At 47.7% G+C, this 23,343-nt stretch overlaps 1 protein-coding gene across 7 annotated transcripts in view; it reads left to right on the top strand.

Moving 5' to 3' along the window:
* Window positions 1-23,343, top strand: part of RABGAP1 (RAB GTPase activating protein 1) — a 102,153-nt gene that overhangs the window by 9,995 nt on the left and 68,815 nt on the right. For 5 of the 7 annotated variants that reach the window (XR_014785867.1, XM_084820826.1, XM_084820827.1 and 2 more), the window contains 7 exons: window positions 3,181-3,381; window positions 13,012-13,255; window positions 15,512-15,716; window positions 17,825-17,999; window positions 20,419-20,576; window positions 22,192-22,302; window positions 22,711-22,777. Coding sequence is in view for 6 of the 7 variants with exons in the window: in XM_084820826.1 (XP_084676952.1) it covers window positions 3,232-3,381; window positions 13,012-13,255; window positions 15,512-15,716; window positions 17,825-17,999; window positions 20,419-20,576; window positions 22,192-22,302; window positions 22,711-22,777 (1,110 nt within the window). In the remaining variant the exon portion in view is untranslated. The remainder of the gene's footprint in view (window positions 1-3,180; window positions 3,382-13,011; window positions 13,256-15,511; window positions 15,717-17,824; window positions 18,000-20,418; window positions 20,577-22,191; window positions 22,303-22,710; window positions 22,778-23,343) is intronic. The other 2 variants (XM_084820829.1, XM_084820830.1) reach the window with 1 other exon arrangement.

Raw genomic sequence — 23,343 nt, 5'->3', positions numbered from 1 at the left:
GGAGGGGGTAGCGTAGGGGTAGGCAGCTTCAAGCTTGCAGGATCTACTTTTATTTTTTCCTAGCAACCCAAGGTCCATGCTGAAGCCAAGTGCAAAGTAGTGGGTTAGAAAGAAGGGTGCACCTACATTTAAAATTAACAACTAAGTCTTGTGGCACCTTGAAGATTAATGCATTTATTTTGCTATAAGCTTTCATGGACACTATGCATTTCATCTGATGCATGAAGTATTAACCTCAAATTGGCAGCTCTATATACACATGCTGGGGTGGGGGGCATATAAACTGTGTTGTCAGAGGGAATTGAAATGCCAAAAAGTACAGATAGTGATGATTACCGTAACAGTTGCCCTTCACAAAAAAGTGGTGAGCCGATTAACGTATGCAGTGTGATAAAGATTTTTAAAAAGCCCTTTGTCCTTATTCAAACCAAACAAATATCTTGATGTACTTCACTTGGTATCTGTCTTTGAAATTCCTGTGTTCCAGAATGGCTACGTTAAGGTCATTCATAGAGTGTCCTTGGAGGTTTAAACGTTCCCCCACTGGTTTCTGACTACTGCCATTCCTGATGTCAGATTTGTGTCCATTTATTATTTTCTGTAGACTGGCCTGTTCTATGTAGTCTTAGCTGGGAACTATAGGTGAAACCAAGTGGTGGTCTGTTCTAACTTTTGGGTCTGTCCTGTAGTAGGGGAGATGTGGCTCAGTGGTAGAACCCCTGCTTTGCATTCAGAAGGTCGCAGGTTTGATCCCCGGCATCTCCAGGTAGGGTTGGAGAAATTCCTGCCTGAAACCCGCAAGGGTCATTCCTGCCAGTCTCTATCAGCAGCACTGGGCTAGGTGGACCCATGGTCTAACTCAGTATAAGGCAGTTTCCTATGTTTCCTAGTAAATTATTCCTGGGCATTAGCCTGGCCCTGTTAATCTGTCTATTCTGTTTGCCGGGTGGGTATTGTAGTCTGTAAAGTTCCCAGCTATGACCACTCAAACGGTGATCTACAATCTGTGCTGTTATAGGCCTTGAGTGGAAGGCCTGCACTTGATTACAGACAGCTGCCCAACCTTAAAGATATTCTCCACCAACAGCAGAAGACTGTAAGACATGAAATAACTGACGTAAGTTACAGGAAGGCAGCTTTTGGTTGAACATCTGCAAAACTTCCTAACGGTCAGAGCAGTCAGAGCATGGAACCAACTGCTGAGGGAGGTGGTGGGCTCTCCGTCACTGGAGGTATTCAAGCAGAAACTGGGCAGCCATCTGTCGAGGGTGCTTTAAACAGGATTCCTGCACTGAGCAGGGGGTGGACTCAGTGGCCCCATCCAGCTCTATGATTCTATGGCAACAGAGATACAAACACAGGAACTAGACCCTGTGGCAAACCCAGATGCTACCTGTCTCCCCATATCTTCCCTGGCAACGCTAGTACAGGATGTAATAATGCCATCCACAACATCAGGGGTTCATATACCTGCTGAGCTTATAATGTGATATATGCCATCACTCGCCAGCAATGTCCTGCTGCATTCTGCATAGAATAAACAGGCCAGTCTGTGCAAAAGAATGGAATGGTCACGAATCTGACATCAGGAATGGCCGTGTCCAGAAACGGGTGGGAGAACATTTCACCCGCCCAGGACACTATGAATGACGTTAAGGTGGTCATTCTTGAACAAAGGGATTTCAAAGAGATACCAACCTGAAATTGCTGAATTCCATGGTTGGAATAAGGACAAAGGTGTTCTTTTTATTGTACTGCATATGTTAATTGGCTCACCATTGCAATCACCCTGTGTTAATCACCCAACAAGTTTTGTGAAGGTCAGCTGCTAAGGTAATCATCATTATCTGTATTTTTTGCATGTCAATTCCCTCTGACAACACAGTTTATATCCCCTGCCCCCAGCATGTGTATATTGAGGCGAGGTGATATGCATCTGTTGAAGTGGACAGTGTCCATGAAAGCTTATACCACAGTAGACGTGTTAGTCTTTAAGGTGCCACAAGATTCTTTTGCTTGTTTTTGCCGCAACAGACTAACAAGGCCACCTCTCTGGAAACTGTTACTTAGAATTAAGGAACAGTCACCTTGGAGTGTATCTCGGCCCAGGAATTTGTCAGTGCCAGAAATGAGCTTGGACACAGGCCTCCCATATAAAAATCCAATTTAGGTCCCCCCTCTTCTTTTCAGCAGCCTAAGCAATTGGGAGTTGGAAATCCTTGGTAATCTGCAAATCTCCCAGAGATCTTCCAGTAGATTGTGATGTACCTTCTGCCCACTTGTGGTCTAGATCAGCTTTCCCCAACCTGGTACCCTTTGGATGTGTTGGACTATAACTCCCAGAATCCCCCAGCCAGCCTGGTTTCCTGAAGGCTTTTGGTTGGCCGCTGTGGGAAAAGAGACATGCCTCTGGTATGAACTAGCATGGTTTTTCTTATGTTGACAGGGAACTTTAAAGGCTCAGGGGTTGAGATGGTGGCTCACCAAGCTCAGGTGTGGCTCTCTAGGAAACTAGCTGCCCATTTTTGTCTTGAGTTGTGAAACCCTCTGCTTATTTATTATTTATTTATTAAATTTCTTAATCACCCATCTGACCGGTCACCCGGCCACTCTGGGCGATGTACAGCAATACAAACAGTTTTAAAACAATAAAATTCTATGTTAAAACATATTTCTAAAAATACCCCAACCCACCCCAAATGCCTGCCTGAACAACCACATTTTTAATGCATGATGGAAGCTCATTAAAGAGGGGGCATGGCAGAGTTCCCTAGGGAGGGAGTTCCACAGAGTGGGGGTCACCACAGAGAAGGCCCTCTCCCTTGTCCTCACCAGCCTAGCAGTCCTGGCTGATGGGACAGAGAGAAGGCCATCTGAGGCTGATCTTGTTAAGCGGCCTGTCTGGTGTTGCTGGAGGTGCTTCTTAAGATAGGCTGGGCCAGAACCATATAGGTTTTTAAAGGTCAAAACCAACACCTTGAATTTGGCCCAGAAAACAACTGGTTAATGGGGCGGCAATGGTGGCTGTCCAGGTTATGACTGCTGTGTTTCTTCATTGTGCAGTGATGAATCCAGATACACCCCTAAAGCATGACTTTTTGGGATCAGCTTAATTATCAGTAAACACACACATTATTTTTATTATTTATTTTATTTTTAATTTTTTGTTTTGTTTTTCAGGCACTTATAATCCAAGCCCATTCATGAGTCAAGCTTCCCTTTTTATAAGTCATGGATGACAAGGCCTCTGTTGGAAAAATCAGTGTGTCTTCAGACTCGGTATCTACTCTTAACAGCGAAGATTTTGTCTTGATTTCCAGGCAAGGGGATGAAACGCCGTCTACCAATAATGGCAGCGATGACGAAAAGACGGGACTGAAGGTAAGGGCCTATAAACGGAACTTGACTACAGCAAAATAGGGGGTTGGAGTTGTGAATCGCCACCCTGTATCTGTTGTGAGCAATTATTTGCTTGCACTGGTTTCTGCCTTCTCAAATGAAGGTGGTTCTTCCTACTCCTAGCCTGGCTGGCTTTTTCTGCATCTGTCCCGTGTTCCTCGGCATGATCTGGGAACACTAGAAGGATCAGCAGATGGCCATCAAAATGACAGTCCAGGCCTGGGATTGCTGAGCTGGAAATCTGGTCACTTGCAGTAGGGACCATAGCTCAGTGGCAGAGCTTCTGCTTTGCATGCAGAAGGTCCCAGGTTCAAGCTTTGAGATCTCTAGGCAGGGCTAGGGAAGAATCCAGCCTGACCCCTGCAGAACCATTGCTGCCAGTCAGTGTCAATAATACTGGGCTAGATCAACCAGTGGTCTGACTCTGTATGAGGCAGCTCCCTGTGTTTCTAGTCCTTGCTCCTAGAGCAGGATAGCCTGTGTCTTGGTCTAGCAGATATGAGAAAGGGGAGGTGGAGGGAAGATCACGGGATGGGTGCTTGTCAGATGGTTCTTAGCGTGAGGATGCTCTGCTGTTGCCTCCCACCCCCCAAAGTGCAGCAGGATCTGCCATGGCCACATGGGGCCATTTTATTCATTAGAGGAAAGGATAACGGGCTGTGCAGGAGATGTACAAATGATGAGCTTGCTGGTGAGGCCACAAAATCAAGGTTGAGGTGCTGCTCAAACCTTGTCAGGTTGACTATGCTTTTAAATCCAGGGTGGGGAACATCAGCCCCATGGGCCAAATCCAGCCTTCCTGGGGTCTCAGTCCAGCCCTCTAGGGTTCCCCAGATGGCCACACCCCTGACCTCTGATCATTTGGTGGTTTTCCCCCATTCCAAAAGGTTGAAATGCCTCTGCTAAAGTTTAGTTGTTGAGAGTAAGAGCTTTAAGCTAAAATAGCCTGATGTTTTTGGCCCTGCCCCTTTTGCCTTTGGTCCCTCCCCCCACTGGAATGCGGCCCCCAAGAGCTTCTCCGAAATTGAATTTGGCCCTTGGCTCTGCTCCTGTTTTAAATTTTCCAAGATATCCAGAATGCCTTTGTTTCAGTGGCCACCTGTGTCATTGCATCATGTCCTCTTGTAGCGATGGCGTTCGGGTGGGGGGTTTGCTCTCCCTCCCCTCCCCCAGTTCTGCAGGAGTTATTTAGGCTAGGGTGGGCAACCTGGTGCCCTCTGGATGATTTTGACTACAACTCCCATAAGCCCCATCCAACATGAACAGTTGTTGGGGATTGTGGGAGTTGTAGTTAAACACATCTGGAGGGCACCAGGTTGCTTTCCCAAGTTAGGCGCTCCCAGGCACCAACTCTTTGTTTGGGAGTAGGCACTCCCAGCTCTGCCAGCGTCTCCAACTTCTACCCCCCAACCCCCAGTTGAAGTCCCATGGCCTGGCTTCTCCTGGTCTTGTGCTTAACTGCAGGCATCTCTGAACAGTGCCAGGGCCGGGGCGTGGGGAGAGTGTTGTCCTGGTGGCACAGATCATGAGTGCCCGGGAATGCTTGCTTATTCTTGGACTGCTGTTTGAACTGGGAGTAATTGTTTCATTGACTGATTGATTGCAGTGTTGAGTTGATATGAGCTTGCAGCCCCTCTCACTTGGTGCAAAAGGTTTTGGTTTGTGATGTGCCAGGAAGGAGTGTTCTGTAGGGAATAATGGCAAAGTTAAGTTCAGTGTAAACACTGAATGAGCTTCTCTAGCCCGTTGCCCAGATGTTTCCTGTTTCTCCCGATTAATTTACATCTCCTCTGGAGTCCAAATAACAGACTCCTTCCAAAAGGTATTATGTTCTCCACTAAAGAAGTAGGAGCTTGGCCTGGCTCCACTTTCTAGCAGCTTTTCAAAAGCAATTCTAGGTCATAGCAATTACCCAATGAAATTCTCCTGCTTCCTGATCTGGAACTGTTTGTATGTTTCTGCGCTGTGTTAAGCTTCATTGTGTGGTACGAGCCAAGGCTAGACACAATCTTTGAATAACGTGAATTGCCTTGAGCCATTTCCTGCTGCTTGTCTTGGCTGTGTTCTTTCGAGAGGGTTTGCTGTATTGTGGTGATGCAGTCTGGATAGTTCAGGGAAAGTAGCGTTCATTAAAAAAGCACAAGGGAAAAGGCAACCGAATTGGCACCTGTCAGATCTCCTCTGGGAGTTGCAGTCCAACGCATCTGGAAGATGCCAGTTTGGGGAAGGCTGTCCTAGTGGGTAGAATTTAAAGTTCTACTTAGGGTGGACCCATTGAAATGAATGGGGCTTAAATTAGTCATGACTAATGTAATCCCATTCATTTCAGCGGGTCTACCCTAAATGGGACTTTAGTTGGATTGTACCCAAAGGATTTAATGGCAACGCCCCCACTCCCCCCGGCAATGGTTGCTCTCTTTAGCATCCAGTTTGCTCTTAAGCTCATCATCTGCGCCAAATGGATGATTTAGATTCTTCACCATGCTGTCGAAGGTTTTAGCTGCAACGTTCTTAGAGGTGTTCTATTCTGGCAGGAAAGGGTGAACTCCAGTGGAGGCTTGTGGCCAATGTGACTGGTCAGGTGGAGGGCGGGTCAGCAGGGGTGGAGCCAAGGGGTCACGAGGGGCTGCAATGGAAGACGCTGGTGGCGGTGCGATGAAGATTTTCTTTTTGCACAGGCGGGGGGAGGGTTGTGCTGCAGGGGCGGTGCATGCCTAGGCCCGTGACTGCCTAGGCCCGTGACTGCCTCTGCCCCTGGCGAAGCCAGGTCCCTGCAGCCCTTCCTTTTCTAGCCGATATATGGGGCCGAGTAGGTCTCACCTTGCTGTGATGCAGGTGGCTTTTCAGTGGCCCTTGGCTCCCTGGCCAGTGGATGAGGCCAGCGCACGCTGCCCTTCCGTTCTGCAGTCCCAGGGCAGCTACAGCATCCCTGACAGATGGCTCGCCTGCTTACAGACCTCCAGCAAAAGAAGACCGATGCCTCCCGAGGCAGCCTGTGCCACTGTCAACCAGCTGGAACATTTAGGAAGTCTCTCCTTATGTTCAGCCTGCACTTACTCCCTTGCTTCTGCCCCTGATTTGCTTATATGTTCAGAAGGGGCAAATCGGAGGTTGAGGTAGGTTGGAAGAGTTCACAACCCCTGGCCAAATAAGTGGGGCCAAAGAAGCTGAGGTTGATCGGTTCTATGAAGACCTACAACACTTTCTAGAACTAACACCAAAAAAAGATGTCCTCTTCATCATAGGGGATTGGAATGCCAAAGTAGGAAGTCAAGAAATCACCGGGATAACAGGCAAGCATGGCCTTGGTGTACAAAATGAAGCAGGACAAAGGCTAATAGAGTTTTGCCAAGAGAACACGCTGATCATAGCAAACACTCTTTTCCAACAGCACAAGAGGCGACTCTACACATGGACATCACCAGATGGTCAATATCGAAACCAGATTAATTATGTACTTTGCAGCCAAAGATGGAGAAGCTCTATACAGTCAGTCAAAACAAGACCTGGAGCTGACTGTGGCTCAGATCATGAGCTGCTTGTTGCAAAATTTCGTCTTAAATTGAAGAACGTCGGGAAAACCATTAAACCATTCAGGTATGACCTAAATCATATCCCTGATGAATATACAGTGGAGGTGAGGAATAGATTTCAGGGATTAGACCTGATAGACAGAGTGCCTGAGGAACTATGGATGGAGGTCCGTAACATTGTTCAGGAGGCAGCAACTCAATCCATCCCAAAGAAAAAGAAATGCAAGAAAGCCAAGTGGCTGTCTGATGGGGCTTTACAAGTAGCTGAGGAAAGAAGGGAAGCAAAAAGCAAGGGAGAAAGGGGAAGATATATCCAACTGAATGCAGAGTTCCAGAGAATAGCAAGGAGAGACAAGAAGGCCTTCTTAAATGAACAATGCGAAGAAATCGAGGAAAACAATAGAATGGGAAAGACTAGAGTTCTTTTCAAGAAAATCGGAGATCTCAAGGGAACGTTTTGTGCAAAGACGGGCATGATAAAGGACAAAGAAGGCAGGGACCTAACAGAAGCAGATGAGATTAAGAAGAGGTGGAAAGAATACACGGAAGAACTATACAGGAAAGATCTTAATGTCCCGGATAGCCATGATAGTGCGGTCACTGACCTTGAGCCGGACATCCTCGAGAGTGAAGTCAAGTGGGCCTTATGAAGCATTACTAACAACAAAGCTAGCGGAGATGACAGTATTCTAGCTGAGCTATTTAAAATCCTAAAAGATGATGCTGTTAAAGTGCTGCACTCAATATGCCTACAAATTTGGAACACTCAACAGTGGCCACAAGACTGGAAAAGGTCAGTTTACGTTCCAGTTCCAAAGAAGGGCAATGCCAAAGAGTGTTCAAACTACCGTACAATTGTGCTCATTTCACATGCCAGCAAGGTTATGCTCAAAATCCTACAAGCTAGACTTCAGCAGTATGTGAACTGAAAACTACCGGAAGTACAAGCGGGGTTTCGAAGAGGCAGAGGAACTAGAGATCAAATTGCCAACATTCGCTGGATCATGGAGAAAGCAAGAGAATTCCAGAAAAACGTGTATTTCTGCTTCATTGACTACGCTAAAGCCTTTGATTGTGTGGATCACAACAAACTGTGGCAAATTCTGAAAGTGATGGGAGTACCACACCACCTTACCTGTCTCCTGAGAACCTGTACGAGGGTCAAGAAGCAACAGTGAGAACCAGACATGGAACAACCGATTGGTTCCAAATTGGGAAAGGAGTACGACAAGGCTGCATATTGTCTCCCTGCTTATTTAACTTATATGCAGAGTACATCATGAAAAATGCTGGGTTGGATGAATGACAGGTCAGAATTAAGATTGCCGGGAGAATTATCAACAACCTCCGATATGCAGACGATACCACCCTACTGGCAGAAAGCGAAGAGGATCTAAAGAGCCTCTTGTTGAAGGTGAAAGAGGAGAGTGTAAAAGCTGGTTTGAAACTCAACATTAAAAAAACGAAGATAATGGCATCTTTCCCCATCACTTCCTGGCATATAGAAGGGGAAGAAATGGAAGCAGTGACAGATTTTATTTTCTTGGGCTCCAAGATCACCGCAGACGGTGACTGTAGCCATGAAATTAAAAGACGCTTGCTCCTTGGGAGGAAAGCTATGGCAAACCTAGACAGCATAGTAAGAAGCAGGGACATCACCTTGCCGACAAAGGTCCGTCAAATCAAAGCTATGGTTTTCCCAGTAGCAACGTATGGCTGTGAGAGCTGGACTATAAGGAAGGCTGAGCACCAAAGACTCGATGCTTTCGAACTGTGGTGCTGGAGAAGACTGTTACGAGTCCCCTGGACTGCAAGGAGGTCAAATCAGTCCATCCTAAAGGAAATCAACCCTGAGTGCTCATTGGAAGGACAGATTCTGAAGCTGAAGTTCAAATATTTTGGCCACCTAATGCGAAGAGAAAACTCTCTGGAAAAGACCCTGATGCTGGGAAAGATTGAAGGCAAAAGGAGAAGGGGACGGCAGAGGATGAGATGGCTAGATAGCATCACCAATGCAATGAATATGAACTTGAGCACACCGCGGGAGAGAGCGGAGTACAGGAAGGCCTGGCGTGCTATGGTCCATGGGGTCACGAAGAATTGGACACGACTTAACGACTGAACAACAACAACAGAAACCATCCCATTTTCAGCCTGTATTAAGTTCTCAGGCAGGGGTAGGCATGACGGCTTACCCTGGTGGGTGAAGTTCAGCTTTCCAGTTAGCAGCTATGGAACCCAAGAATCAGGCTGCAGTCCCATAGATGGCACACACTGCAACAGCTTTCTCCACAAAACAAGCTATATAGCATTCCCATCTACTTGTTGCTGGGTTTATGAGTGATGCTGGGGCTGGGGGGGGGAGTCCCCCTCCCAATTTGTCCATCCACTACTTGCCTCTACATGACTTCCTTTCAGACGTCATGTCACTAAGTAAATCACTCTAGTTCAGCCTTCCTCAGTGCCCATGCTGGCTGGGGGTGATGGAAGTTCTGGTCCAACATGTCTGGAGAGCACCAGGTTGGGGAAGATTGCTCTAGCCTATCCTCTAAGTCTCTTTGTGGGAGTCAACGAATTGTGCCAGAGCTTGGTAGCCAACCTTTCTTTTCTCCTAGCCAGCAATAAAGTCCAGTCCCTTGTTAACCCAACTCCGCCTATAGAATTATGTTTTTAACAATTGCTCTCCTTTTATTAACACAGTTCTGTGTGTAAAGGTCTGATTACCTAGATTATAATCATTACCTCAGTCCTTCATTACGAGCCGAAGCAAGTTTGTAAAGGGCACAGCCACGGAGAGGCCTGCCCTGTCAGTCTTCTGACATTATTCTGCCCGCCAAACACCCAGGCAGCACATAGCGCCTGTTCTTGGCTCTCACGCCCAGCACTGCCAGAGCTGTGCTACGTGGCACAATGTCACTGCCCCCTCCCTCCAGTCCATAGGTGGTGTAAAATACTTTGAGTTCCCTCTCCTTCCTCCACCTTCATGCCTTCTGATGCTGCCATTGCACAGCACTGAACACAACTGTTTTTCTTTCCCTCCAGACCCAAGGTAAAAAGCACCCTGGGGCTGCAAGTGATCCTTTTCACTGGAGACTCCACAGACTAAGGAGAGGTGTTCTTCCACTGAGTTATGGGCTCATTCCTATAGAGAAAGGCCCTCCTTTCAGTGCCACCGCCTTCAGGGGCATGTTTGGTGGCGATGTGAGAGAGTGCTTTCTCGGTGGCTGCTCCCAGGCTGTGGAACTCCCTGCTGAGGGAGGCTAGGTGGGCTTTGCTGTTCTCCCATTGGCAGGCAAATACATTTTTATTGAGGCAGGCCTTTGGCAGGTAAGCAGGCCTGCTGGGTTGAGTGCTGTTTTCATTAGGGCTGTGCACTGCTTTGGCCTGAAGTCAGAGTTCTGAGCTGAAGCAGGTCGCTTCGGGCAGCTTCCGGGGTGAGGCGGGGTGGGGCAGAGAGGACACAATGCAGGTTGGGTTACTCAATCGATTTGGAACGATCTGGAAGCCCTTCTGCTGCCCAGCCCCCAGCTCCTTACCTGGGCCCTCGGTACACGTGCTGGCAGCCTTCTTCCGGTTCCAGAGAATTTGCGGGGTGGGGGGAGCGGGATTCAGCCATCCGAATCCCGCTTCAGCTTCAGAGGCTCTCTGCCACTGAGCTACGCCCCTCTCCAAAAGTTCCTCTCCTTCTGCTGCAAATTACAGGGCAGAGCCCTCCGCCATCTAATGTGATGGATAAGCTCAACAGGCTGAACTAGATTTCAGGCAGTCGGGGCCACTCCTTGTGCCTGCACGTAAAAGGCTTCCTAGGGGAGCTGATCTTCCGATAATAAGGCCTGCAGCACATTGGCCTGGCAAGCTGGGAGTAGCCAGCCCTGTGGCTCTTGGGTGCTTGGGAGGAGCCTCCTGCCCTAGAAGAGTGAATGGGGCTAGATGCCGAATTCACACCGGCGGTTTGTTTGTGCCCCCGTTGACTTGGGGCAGTAAAGCCCTTGGCTTCTGTTCTGTTTGTGCTGCTGCTTCAGAAGAGAGTTAAATGACTGCCACTCCTGCCCCATGCTAAAAAGGAAGTGGCTGTCTTGCTGCATCAGATACATGGGGAAGGAATAGAGGATAATGCCTTCGTAAAGGCTGATGCGCCCACTTATTTCTCTTGAGGAAGATGGGAGCAACTGCAGTCTTAAGCACTTCCCCACCCCTTTCAGACATCGCGAACCTCTCTAAGGAGCTCATTCCACACCTGGGGTGCCACGACAGAAAAGGCCCTCTTCCTGGTAGCCACTTGCCTCACTTTATTTGGCAAAGGCTCCGGGAGAAGGATCCCTGAAGACGATCTTAGGGTCCGGGCAGCTGCATATGGGAGGCGATCCTTCAGATAACCTGACCCCAAGCCATTTAGGGCTTTGAATGTTAATACCAGAACTTTGAATCGGGCCAGAACGTGGGCCAGATCTACACCTTGTGTCATTACAATTCCATCATGGTAACACTATATCCCTCTTGCACATTTACACCTTGTAGGACACACAGTGACATTTGTTGCGGTATATTGGACAATGTGGAATAAAAAGCAGGAAATAACACGACAAAAGCGGTATATCGAATGTGTAATGTGCCCCAACAGTTATCAGTGCACTTCAATACCGCTATAAAGCAGTAATGTAGATCTAGCTTTGGACTGGCAGCCAGTGCCAGTGATGTGACCTCGTTGGTGGGTCTCGTTGGCGTTGAACAGCCACCGGCCAAACGTAAGGTCTGTATTCATCCCTCTAGAGCAGCCTTCCCCATCCCGACGCTCTCTGGGTGTATTGGAGTACAACACCCATTGTCCCCAGCAAGTGTGGCCATGCTGGCTGGGGATGGTGGGACTTGCCACCCAGCATATCTGGAGGGTTCTACGTTGGGGGTGGCTATTCTAGAATTTGCAGGGCAAGCATGCTGGCAGGTGAGTGGCCAAACAGGCTTGGGAGGAAGAGATGGCTGTGGTCCAAGAGCATGTGGAGAGATGCGAGGGCTCCAAAGAGGGCAGGTTTTAGCAATATGCGGATTTGCATGGCCACTATTCGTGAGGGAGAAGCAGCTTGCTCTGTGAAAAGGGCGCCCTGTGTTGCGACTCTGGCTTCAGCACGTAATAACAATAACAGCAATGTTCAGAAGTCCCATCCTTCCTCCAAAGAACTTGATGGCAACCTATGGTTCTTCTCCCCCCCCCCCCACTTGCCCTACCACAACCCTGTGAGGCAGGTTAGGCTGAGAACTGGTGACTGGCCCAGGGTCACCCAGTAAGTTTGTGGCTGAATGGAGATTTGAATGGGTTTGACACGGTAACGATTAGCACTGCCTTAAGCAACAGGTGTGGGAAGATGTTAGAGCAGGTTCCTCTTTGCATTCTCACTCCTCTGTAGATGATATATTTTCCCCACTATTTTTGGCACTAAAGCGTTTGGGACGCTCCGAAGCGACTTGACGTAGGTGTAACCACACAGGCTGGGACTTGTTAGCAGGCCTTTCCTTCCATTGGCAAGCTTGTGAGAATCAGGTGTGGGGAGTAGAAAGCTGTGGTGTGAAGCAGAGGCAGCTTGGATGGCTGAGAGGGCTTGCCTTCCTCTCCGAGCGGGCTGGTGCTGCTGCCTTTTCTCCCAGCCCTCCTCAACCTCTTTGGAATGCTCAGCGCTGCTTTGGACCCCTCCTGCTGTTGCTTTCAATTTGGGTACCCATGTGTGTGTGTTTGCTGGGCAGTATGTGTGCTCCGGTGGCTCCTGTGATCTTGTGGAAGCAGGATCCAGCTCCTTGCTGTGAGGCCTTCCTGTCCAAACCTGTTGGGCAGAGATATTTATATACTTGTGTATGGTTTCAAGTGAGCTTTGTGGAGCCCAAATCACAAATTCTGAAGATATTCTGCATTACCTGCAAATGTGTCAACCAGGAGAGTTGAGGAAACGCTACATATTTGTGCTGCTTCTTGTTTTGTGTCCTTATCAATCTACTTATTCCTGTCTGTGTGGCTGTTTGTGTCTCATCGTGGTTCGTCTCGCAAAGATTTGTCCTCTTGTTGCTGAACTGGTGCCGTTTGTTTCCACAGATTGTAGGGAATGGGAGTGAGCAGCAGCTGCAGAAAGAGCTCGAGGACGTCCTAATGGATCCCCCCATGGAAGACCAATCAAATGACCAGGGACATGAGGAGGAGGAGGAGGACCACCCCCATGATGGAGAGGGGGAAGAGCCAGTCCTCCTCGAGGCCTCAGCATCCTCCACCATTAACCCTGTGTCCATGGCGGGACCCCAGAAACCTGAGATGAGCCTGCCAGTGAAACCAGCACAGGGAGGTGAGATGATTTTGAGGCAGATGTGGGGAAGATGTTGGGAAGCAAGAGGGCAAAACTAGGTCTTGAGAAGCCCCCGCGAAGAAGGAAGCATAGGTGTGGGTCAAATGCAGGTTTAAAGTCCTTTCTTAAAACACCAATATCTTGCCTACCTGTCAAATTACCCTCAAGGCAGCTAAAAAACATCAGCTTTGGCAATAAAAATCAGCTGGCAAAAAATCCAAAACCCTGAACAGCCAAGGGATCGAAAAGAACAATCAGTCAACTAACTGCACCAACTGGCAGATAAAAAGGCCTTTACCTGGTGCCTCCACCCTTTAGCTTCAGGATAGGGCTTTTTCGGCTGTGGCCCTCAGATTGTGGAATTCTCTGCCACAAATGCCCTTGCTGACAATTTCATTGAGAGGGTTTCAGGCTGCAGGTCAGAGTCTGGTTGAAATAATCTGTTGATTTCCCACTGAGACTTCATATCTTTCCTAAACAGTGGTGCAAATCCAAAAATCTGCAGATCAGGTAGAGCACTGTCTCCCTGTGACACCTGAATCAGATGAGTCTGTGCAAGTCCTGAATCAGTGCCTAGATTCAGCAGTGGGCTGGAGGAGGGCCAGTAAACTGAAGCTGAATCCTGGCAAGACAGAAGCCTTGTGGGTGGGTGGTTCCTGAGTTCTGGATGGGGTTGCACTCCTTTTGAAAGATCAGGTTCGTAGTCTGGGGGTAGTCCTAGATCCATCACTGTCACTGGAGGCCCAAGTGGCCATGGCTGCTCGGAGTGCCTTTTACCAGTTTTGGCTGGTTTGGCAACTACAGCTTGGCCACAGTGGTGCAGGTGCTAGTAACCTCAAGACTGGATTGCTGCAATGCACTCTGTGTGGGGCTGCCCTTAAGCCTGCTACAGAAGCTGGAGCGAGTGCAGAATGCAGCTGCTCGGCCGTTGTCAGGAGCTGCCCCTTTTCAGTATGTAACTCCTTTGCTGAGGGAACTGCGCTGGCTGCCTTTTCACTACTGGGCCAGGTTTAAGGTTCTGGTACCAGTGTACGAAGCCCCAAACAACTTGGGACCAGGATAACTGAGAGAACTTTCTCCCCTTTGAACCTGCCCAGTCACTGAGGTCATCAGAGGGCATGCTCCTGGTGGTACCACATGGACCTATGGCCTGATTGGACTCCACCCAGAGAAGAGCTTTCAGTGTGGTGGCTCCCTTTCTGTGGAACTTCTTGCCTCTGGAGGTCAGGCAGGCGCCAACACTGCTTTTGCCAGTGCCTTTATTTCAGGAAGCCTTCCTTGACTGACCAGCTATGCTTTTTATCAGTACTGTTTTTAAAAATAACAGTTTTTAATATAGAGTTTTATTCTTTTATTTTCTTACTTTGTCTTTTATTCACATCTGTCTAGATGTAGAGCAGTATATAAGTGTTGTAAATAAATATAATATTACTGTTTGAGAAAAGATAAAATTGTTTCTTTGCTTATATAGAAAAACTTCCTTTAACTCAATGTACCTGGTAAAGGACTAACATGACTGTATCCATGTTACTAAATATTAACCAAATTATGCCTTAAGGGAAACTTATTTACAATTAATTTGGGGAGGTGTTCGTGTTCGTGTGTGTGTATAGTGCAGCCTTCTCCAAACTGGTGCCCTCCAGATGTGTTGGACTATGACTCCCAGCATCTCCCTGGGGGATGCTAAGAGTTCAGATATCTGTTGCTGGGAAATCCTGTTCTTTTTTGGCTCAACAAAGTGCTGCGGCATATGGGACTTGCTTTACACCTGTGAGCCAAGCTGTGTCTGTTCCCTAAACTCTGGGAACATTTTTGTGCATTTTTTGGAAGGTTCTGAAATTTACATTTCTGAGCAGTTTGCACAAATTATGGCTGAATTTGGGTAATCTGTGTAATTCGGCCACAAATTGCTCAGAAATTTTTGCAAATTGCAGAACCTTAAAAGATGTACAAAATTCCTGGCAAGTCCATGAATTGGTCCGACTCACTGCAGATTGAGTCAGACGTTGCAGCGGGATCCGGAAAGAAGTTTTGGGGGGCTGAGCCCAGGAAAACCCATCCACTCCACCCCCCAAATAGGTTTCTTTGACATCCCTAGCTAGGAGTTGTAGTCCAGCACATCTAGAGGGCACCAGGTTGGGGAAGGCTGAGTGAGTGAGTGCATGTGTGTGTGTTTGTGTATCATCCATTTTTATCCACACTGCCTTTCCCTGCTACCTTGCCCATGTTCTGACACCACTCAATCCTGCCTTTCAGATTCTGAGCAGTCGAGCCCTTTTACCCCAGTGGCCGACGAGGACAGTGTTGTCTTCAGCAAGCTCACCTACTTGGGCTGCGCTTCAGTCAACGCCCCCCGGAGTGAGGTGGAAGCCCTGAGGATGATGGCCATCTTGCGAAGCCAGTGCCAGATTTCCGTGGACGTGACACTGTCGGTGCCGAACGTGTCTGAGGGAACTGTGAGGTATCTGCCTTCTGGGTGCGGTGGTGGTGTGGGAGGCTGGGTCTGCCTGGCATTGGCAGCAACGTCTGTTAGAAGCTGTTGCCACATTATAGAAAGTGGATTCTAAAATGACAAAGAATGTTGAGGCCCCTTAAAGATTAAGGAATATATTATGGTGGAGGAACATAGGCAGCTGCCTTCTACTGAGCCAGACCATAAGTCCATCCAGCCCAGTATTGTCGGCACTGACTGGCAGCAGTGGCTTTCCAGGGTTTCAGACAGGGCTCTTTCCTGGCCCTACCCTACCTGGAGATGCTGGGGATTGGGCCTGGGGCCTCCTGCATGCAAAGCAGGGGCTCTACCATGGAGCTACAGCCCCAACTCTCCTTTAGTTGCCTTGTGGTTCCTATAGTGTGGATCATAGAATCATAGGATAGTAGGGTTGGAAAGGGCCTACAAGGCCATCGAGTCCAACCACCTGCTCAGTGCAGGAATCCAAGTCAGAGCATCCCTGACAAGTGGCTGTCCAGCTTCATCTTGGATGCCTCCAGTGTGGGAGAGCCCACCACCCCCGTAGGTAATTGGTTCCATTGTCGTATTGCTGTAATCCCAAACCTCTGGCCTACCAGGGGTCCCAATCATGGTCCAGTCAATCATTGGGTCTCCAAGTATTTTCCTGATCCCCCCAGCCACTGATCATCTGGTCTTTCCCATTGCTTCTGCCCCCTTTCCCTGCTGATTGTGGCAGGGGTTGGGTTTTTTATCCTTTTAACCCATTTGCTTTGGTTCTGGACGTGACCAGCAAGACAGTGTGTGGTGGTGGAGAAACTGGAGGGATTCCCCCTTCCTGGTCACTCTGCAGCTTTCAGCAGTTAGCGTTCAGGGATCTCTCCTGTCCGTGCTGCCTAGCAAGCTTGGAAGAGATTTCTGTTTACAAATGTAAAGCAAACAAGGAAGGAGTTTTAAAAGGTGCCACGTTGCTGCCTTGAGTGAAAGTGACTGAGAGGGAGAGGTGGTGGTGGAGAATCCCCTGTCCCTGCTCAGCATAATTAGCAAGCCTTCTGCCAGCAAGTAAATAAAGTCGGAGAGATCCCTCCACTTTGCTGTTTCAACTTGTAAGAGGAGCGCGTTCACGAACAAATGCTTTGCTGCTCCATTCTGATGCTTTTGCTTACTTCTGAGCAGGCATGCAGTGTACTGAGCTGCTTTAACTGGTAAAAGGCCAAATGCTCCACTTCGGTTTCTGTGCTTCCCTGCTGCTTAAACCTGATGTTACGCCTTGCAATGTGGCTTACTTCCAAGTAGGCATGTACTCTACTGGTCTGTGGTTGCTTTGGCTTACTTCTGAGTAGACATGCATAATATTGAGCTGTGATCGCTGTAGCTGCATTGTAGACTGAGCTGCAGCAAGTTGATTTGATCCAGCACGCGATGCTTCCTGCTGTAAACCTGAAAGAATGGGACTTTGCCCTGCCCACTTTGCACGTGGCCCTGCCCACCACAGGAATGCGGCCCCCAGGATCTTCTCCAAAACTGAATTTGGCCTTGGCCTGAAAACGGTTCAGCACCCCTGCTATACTGCAGTCTTCTGAAATGTGTTGTCTTGATGAACTGGACATAAATTGTGACCTGTATTGAATATTTTTTTTTAAAAAAATTTCTTAATATTTTGCTTTTTTTCAAATCAGTAACTAAACAATACTAAAACCAAATGAGAACAGAGACATCAGTACTGTCTAGTCTGTTCTTAGCAGTGAATTTTGTTAAGAGATTCTAATGAGAATACGTCTATGTCACTCACCACAGGTTGCCCATGTCTTAGGGGAGGCAATCTCTCCTGTTTGAGAGTGAAAGGGAAATGCCTCTTCTAAGGAAGTTCCTCTTGACATCTGCAGCCTTTTTAAGCACTGGTTAAAAGTGATTTGTAGGCTTTTTAAAAATGTTTCTTGATTTATTGGGCTTCCTGTTTAATCTATTAAATTTTGTATTTGATTAACTAAACCAATTAACTGATGAAAGATTGCATCCCTAATGTATTTGCAGCCAGCATGCCTGAAAGCTGAAGGATTTGCAGGTCACACAACTTTCCTCCGCTTATTCTCCCTTCATTTATTTTTTTCAATCAACAGGCTGCTAGAACCTCCGACAAACACTGAAATAGCCAATTACCCCATTTACAAGATCCTGTTCTGTGTGCGAGGGCACGACGGGACTCCAGAAAGCGACTGCTTTGCTTTCACCGAAAGCCACTACAACTCGGAGCTCTTCAGAATTCATGTCTTTCGATGTGAAATCCAAGAAGCTGTAAGTTCAATGCTGGGGCTGGGCAAGGTCTGTAGTTTAGTGGGAGAGCCTCTGCTGTGCTGGGCAGAGGGCCCCAGATTCGGTCTCTGGCATCTCCAGGTATCAGGAAAGTCCCCTGGAGTGCTGCTTCCAGCCACTGTAGAGACTATGGATAGGCTGAGTCTGATGCAGTGGCCCGGTTCGCACGTCACAGTGGGGACTGAGCAGCATGCTGGGGCGTTCTACCTGCTCTCTCTCACTTGGCTCCTCCCACAAGAGGGAATGTGCTCAGGTCAGCATCCCAAATCTGGCACTCCTGGGGTCCCAGTCTGGCAATGGCTGTGCCCCCTTCCTCTGACCCCATCCCCTTTCCCTCAACCACCTATCATTTGGTGGTTTCCTGCTTTCGTGCAGGTTTTCCCCCATTCTAAAAGGCTGAAATACCTCTTCTAAGGCTTAGTTGCAGGTCTTCCCCCCATTCTAAAAGGCTGAAAAACCTATTGTAAGGCTTAGTTGCTGGCAGCCAAAGCTTTATGCTAAAATATGCAGGCATTTTTGGAATTTTGGCCCCACCCCTTTTGCATTAGGCCTCACCTGCTTTGGCCCCGCCCACCACTGGAATGCAGCCCCGGAATGCTTCTCTGAACTAGAATGCAGCTGGTGGGCTGAAAGGTTATGCATCCTTGGACTAAACTAACTATGGTTTAGTCCAAGACCTTCTGTCTGTGGTCTGCTTATCATTATGTCCAAACCAGGAACTTTGGCTTTTCTCTCCTCCAGCTAGCCAGAATCGTAAGCCGTGGTGGGTTGTTTTTGATTGACTTACAATTCTGGCTTATTTGGGGAGAGCAAGCCAGAGTTTCCAGTTCTGAGGTCATGATAAACAAATCATGGGTGAAGGGTCCATGGGTTGTTCAGCTGTGGGACTGACTGGGCAGTGTGCTTGTAAACCTTAAATCGGATCTATGGAACCTTGGCTTATCATTGCGTTTGAACCTGACCGATCTAAACCAGCTTCCTCTCTTCCTCTTGCAATCTCGAAAGTCTAGCATTGGGGATAAGAAACCTGAGGCCACGCAGACGTTGTTGGATTCCAGCTCCAATCGGATGTTGGATTCCAGCCGACCATTTAGCACTGTACTATTCTTTCTTATACATTTATTCTGTGTCAGCTGTGATTGTGATCAGGGCCTGATCCTTCTCATTGCTAAGCAGTGGTATTGCTGAGCAGGATTTCGTGATTTACACCTGGAGATGGAATCAGTTACTAAAGAAGTTATGGCACACATTTCTCTTTTTAGCCCATAGTAACTGAGAAAGGGCATATCAAAAACTTAGGCGGCAATTCTGCGCACACTCATCTGGTGGGAAGTCCCCCTGAACACAGTGGGACTTAAGTTCTGAGTCAACATGCATAGGATGCCGTTAAGGAAGCAAGGTCACAGCTGCTTTGTTCAGTTTGGAGCCCCCAAATTCAAAGAATGAGGCTGGCCAACTGAAAGGTGTTTGGAGAAACCTAATGAAGGCAAAAACGTTTCTAGGAGGGGAAATACCTTTCATCAAAACAAGGGGAGGCAAGATAGTGTAGCAGTTACAGTGTCAGACTAAGACTTGGGAGATGGAATTTGAAAACCTCACTAGTCATGAAGCGCCCTGAATGATACCTCCCCCTAAACTCTTCACCTAAACTGCATAACAGGGCTGTGAGGATAAAATGCGGGAGTGGGGGAAGAATCATGTGCGCTGTTTTGTTTTCCTTGCAGAAAAGGCAGGATATAAATGTAATCAGTTAAAATTTTACAATGTCCGAAGTAAGGCAGAAAGGTTGTGCTTCAGCCTCCAAGCAAGAGGGGATTGTTGACATTTTCCTACTTTGCATCTCTGTCTTTATTTTTTAAAATTCTCTCTCATGGGCTCTAGTGGAAAAGATAAAACAGAAAGACAAAACACTTGAAGCAATCCTAAAGACGGCTGCCAGTTCTAAAAATATCAGAATCAGGCAGCCATCATCTCTTGGCATAATCATCTCCTAAAACAGGAAGGTGATTACTTGCTTCTTTTTAAAAAAAGGCCCTTAATAGGTACGAACCAAATAGGCTTTCCTAGGGAGTGCCACCACAGCAGAAGAAGCCCTGCACCTTGCACTCATTCACCTAGCCTCAGATGGCAACTGACCCAGAATGCAGGTTTCCCAGGAGAGTATGGAGTGTTCAGGTAGAGGGGGAGGAATACCCTCAAGGGTGAGCAACTGCTAATCCTGTCTTCTGAGTGCCACCTTTAGCTATTTCCCCCCACTGCTCTGTGAAAGTGGCCTTCTGGCTGCCACATCTTTCTACTAGGGTGCATTCCTATGTATGTTTAGACAGAAAAAAAGTCCTACAACTCTCAGCACGCCCCCAGCCAGCCATTAATCTCTTTCTCTTGTTCCTTGTGTCCTCAGGTGAGTCGAATCCTGTATAGTTTTGCCACCGCCTTCCGCCGTTCTGCCAAACAAACTCCACTTGCAGTCCCTGTAGCCCTGCAGACGCCAGACAGTGACATCTTTACTTTCTCTGTCTCTCTGGAAATAAAGGAAGATGATGGGAAAGGATATTTCAGGTACACTTTCCCCATCAGAGCACCTGCTAATAATGGTAGTTTTAATTCTATGTGGGCACATAAAGCACCCTTCCCCAGCCTGATGCCCTCCCGGTCTTTTGGACTACAACTCCCAGAAACTCAGACCATTGGCTATGTTGGCAGTCCCAGACATCTGGAGGGTACCAGTTTGGGCAAGGGTGATGTAAAGCATATTGTCCAAAATCAAGTTAAGGGCACGGGTTAAATGTGCTGTTTTATTTGGCGTTTTATGCTTTGAATGTCGGCTTTGTTCATTAGGCGTGCAGCTCTTAGTGCTTTGGACTCGTAGTGTCCCCTTTAAAAAGGCTTTATTTTAAGTGCAAATAAATCTTAACTTTTAGACCTTGGGTGAGCTGAATTTCCTTAGCTGTTGGTTGTCAGTGGAGAGTGTCTGCTTGAAAATTAAAACTGCAAACCGAATAAACTCTCTCAAATTGTGTCTGATCTATCAGCTGCCTGTTGCCTGATTTAGAAAAAGAAAAAAGCAGATGGCCTCCAGTGTCCAGCCATGAGACTTTGTTCTTGCTAAAATCAGGTTGTTGCACCCAGCAAAGGCCTTCAGTTCAAGAGGTTGCTTACGGCAAAGAAAATCTGGTTCTTTTTATGTTAAATGCACACAATGAAGATGGTTTGTGTGGCTGTTTTCCAAAAGTTGTTTTTTTAATTGGAAACATGCTAGAGATACTTACCTCTGAGTCCTAGCCCAGAAAATTGCAGAATTGCACCGTTAGCATTTTATCCAGCGACCCTTTTTCCACCAACGCCCTCCCCCTGTCTTTCTCCATGTCTCTGGAGCCGTGCTGCCACCTGCTGTCTGGTCTCACCATAACAGGCCAGTGTGAGCCAATCAGGTGGTGGTTTAGCTGAAACCTTGAATTTTAATGTGGTTGTCCCTTTCTACAAAACAGATTGGGCACTGAGGCATTGTTGGTAGGAAGGTACATTCTAGTGCAGCATTCTAGGGCCTTCTCTGCTGTGGCATCCCAGTTGTGGAATGCCCTCCCCTTGGAGGCCTGATTAGCGCCTACATTGATTTCATTTCGGCGCCAAGTAAAAACATGGCTTTTTATCAAAGCCTTTGAGGGCTAAATGCATTCCCTAAAGTAGCACACTGTTTTAACTGTTTTATTGTTTTAGATTTTAATTGGTATTAGCTTGTTTAAAGGTTTAATATGTGTTTAGCTGTGTAAATTATTTGTTGTTTTATACTGTTGAAATTGATGTTATCTGTACGCTGGCCTGAGAACTTAATGATATAAGGCAGGATAAAAATGCTCTAAATAAATAAATATTTTCCCACCCTGGCACCCTCCACATGTTTTGGACTACAACTCCCATCATTCCCAGCCAGCATGGGTTGAAGAGGTTTCAGACCTGAGCTCAAGCTGGCTGAGTAAAGTGGTGATGGTTCTCCCAGGGCCCTTTGAGCTGCCTTGGACGTGCTATTGTCTTTGCTCCATCGCTCGTCTCTTCCAAATTTCTGGATCCAACAGGCTGTGAAAAGCTGTTCTTTGCCGACTGATTCTGTTCTTGAAATGTTTTAATGGCTACATGGAAGTGACCTTCTGAATGTTTCCCCTCCATCCCATGACAGTGCTGTTCCCAAAGACAAGGACAGGCAATGCTTTAAACTGCGCCAAGGCATCGATAAGAAGATTGTCATCTACGTGCAGCAGACAACCAACAAAGAGCTGGCCATTGAAAGGTAATTCGGCTTGCGATTGTCATGACTTCCAGGGGATTACCCAGCTGAAAATCTCTCAGCTTCTCTTTCCCCACCCCCTTTCCATTCAGCTCTTCTCAAGGAGGTTATGGGGCTGCCATGAGGCAGTTATTAAATACTTTAGTACCCGCTATGGTTTTCCTCCAAACGACCCTGGGAATTGTAACTTTTGGAACCTGCTAAAAATGATGTTAGGTATTCCTAGCACCTTTTCCAGGGTTCTTGTGGCTGTTGTGGGAACAAAGGTGAGAAATTGGTTTACATTTGTAGCATAGTCATGTTTCTTTTGCTATCCTTTCATTGTGATCCCTGAGGAGAATGCCTGATGTGGAAATAATTGATAAGCGTGGCTTTTAAAAAATAATTATGGGGCTATCTTTATAATTACAGATGTTTTGGCCTCCTCCTTAGCCCTGGGAAGGACGTGCAGAGTGGTGATATGCACTTGCTGGATCTGGTAAGGAGCACTTGGGTTAACAGACTTGGCCATTAATGACCTCCGTGCATCAGGGGTGGGGAACTGCTTTAAGGTGGGAGGCTGTAGGTTAGATGATGTAAGTGGATGTGGCTTTGCCCACTGATCTCATGAACCCGCCCAGTGTGCCTTTCTCAGTTCTGAGAGAGGCACAGAGAAAGGGGCTCAGCTGGCACTGGCCAAGTCAGGCATCTCCTTCATGCACCTGTCCCTGTCCCCACTGCAGGTAGTGAGAGGCATGTGATAGATTGAAGCAGCTGATGCTGGGAGGAGCTGCTCCTCCCAGCACCTGCTGAGTCCCTGACTTCGCGTGCCCCTGCATACCTGCTATTATCTCTGATCTGTGATTGGAGATAATGGGGGATTCTCCTGTGCACTGCTCACTCTCCCAACTGGCTCTCACAGACTGGAGATAATGGGGGGGGGGATTTCTGCTGGGGCTTGGAGGCCAAGCCCTGCCCCCTGGAGGAATCTGAGGAAAATGCCAGATTAGGCCCCCAGGGTGGAGGTTCCCCATCCTTGGTCCACCTGTGTGTACTTTTCCTGAT

The sequence above is a fragment of the Heloderma suspectum genome, chromosome 14 (genome assembly GCF_057233095.1).
Source record: "Heloderma suspectum isolate Gila_16-S chromosome 14, 16-S_ref, whole genome shotgun sequence".
In the NCBI taxonomy this organism is placed as follows: Eukaryota; Metazoa; Chordata; class Lepidosauria; order Squamata; family Helodermatidae; genus Heloderma; species Heloderma suspectum.
Note: the sequence above shows the minus strand (reverse complement) of the source record. Positions and strands in the feature narration are given on the sequence as shown.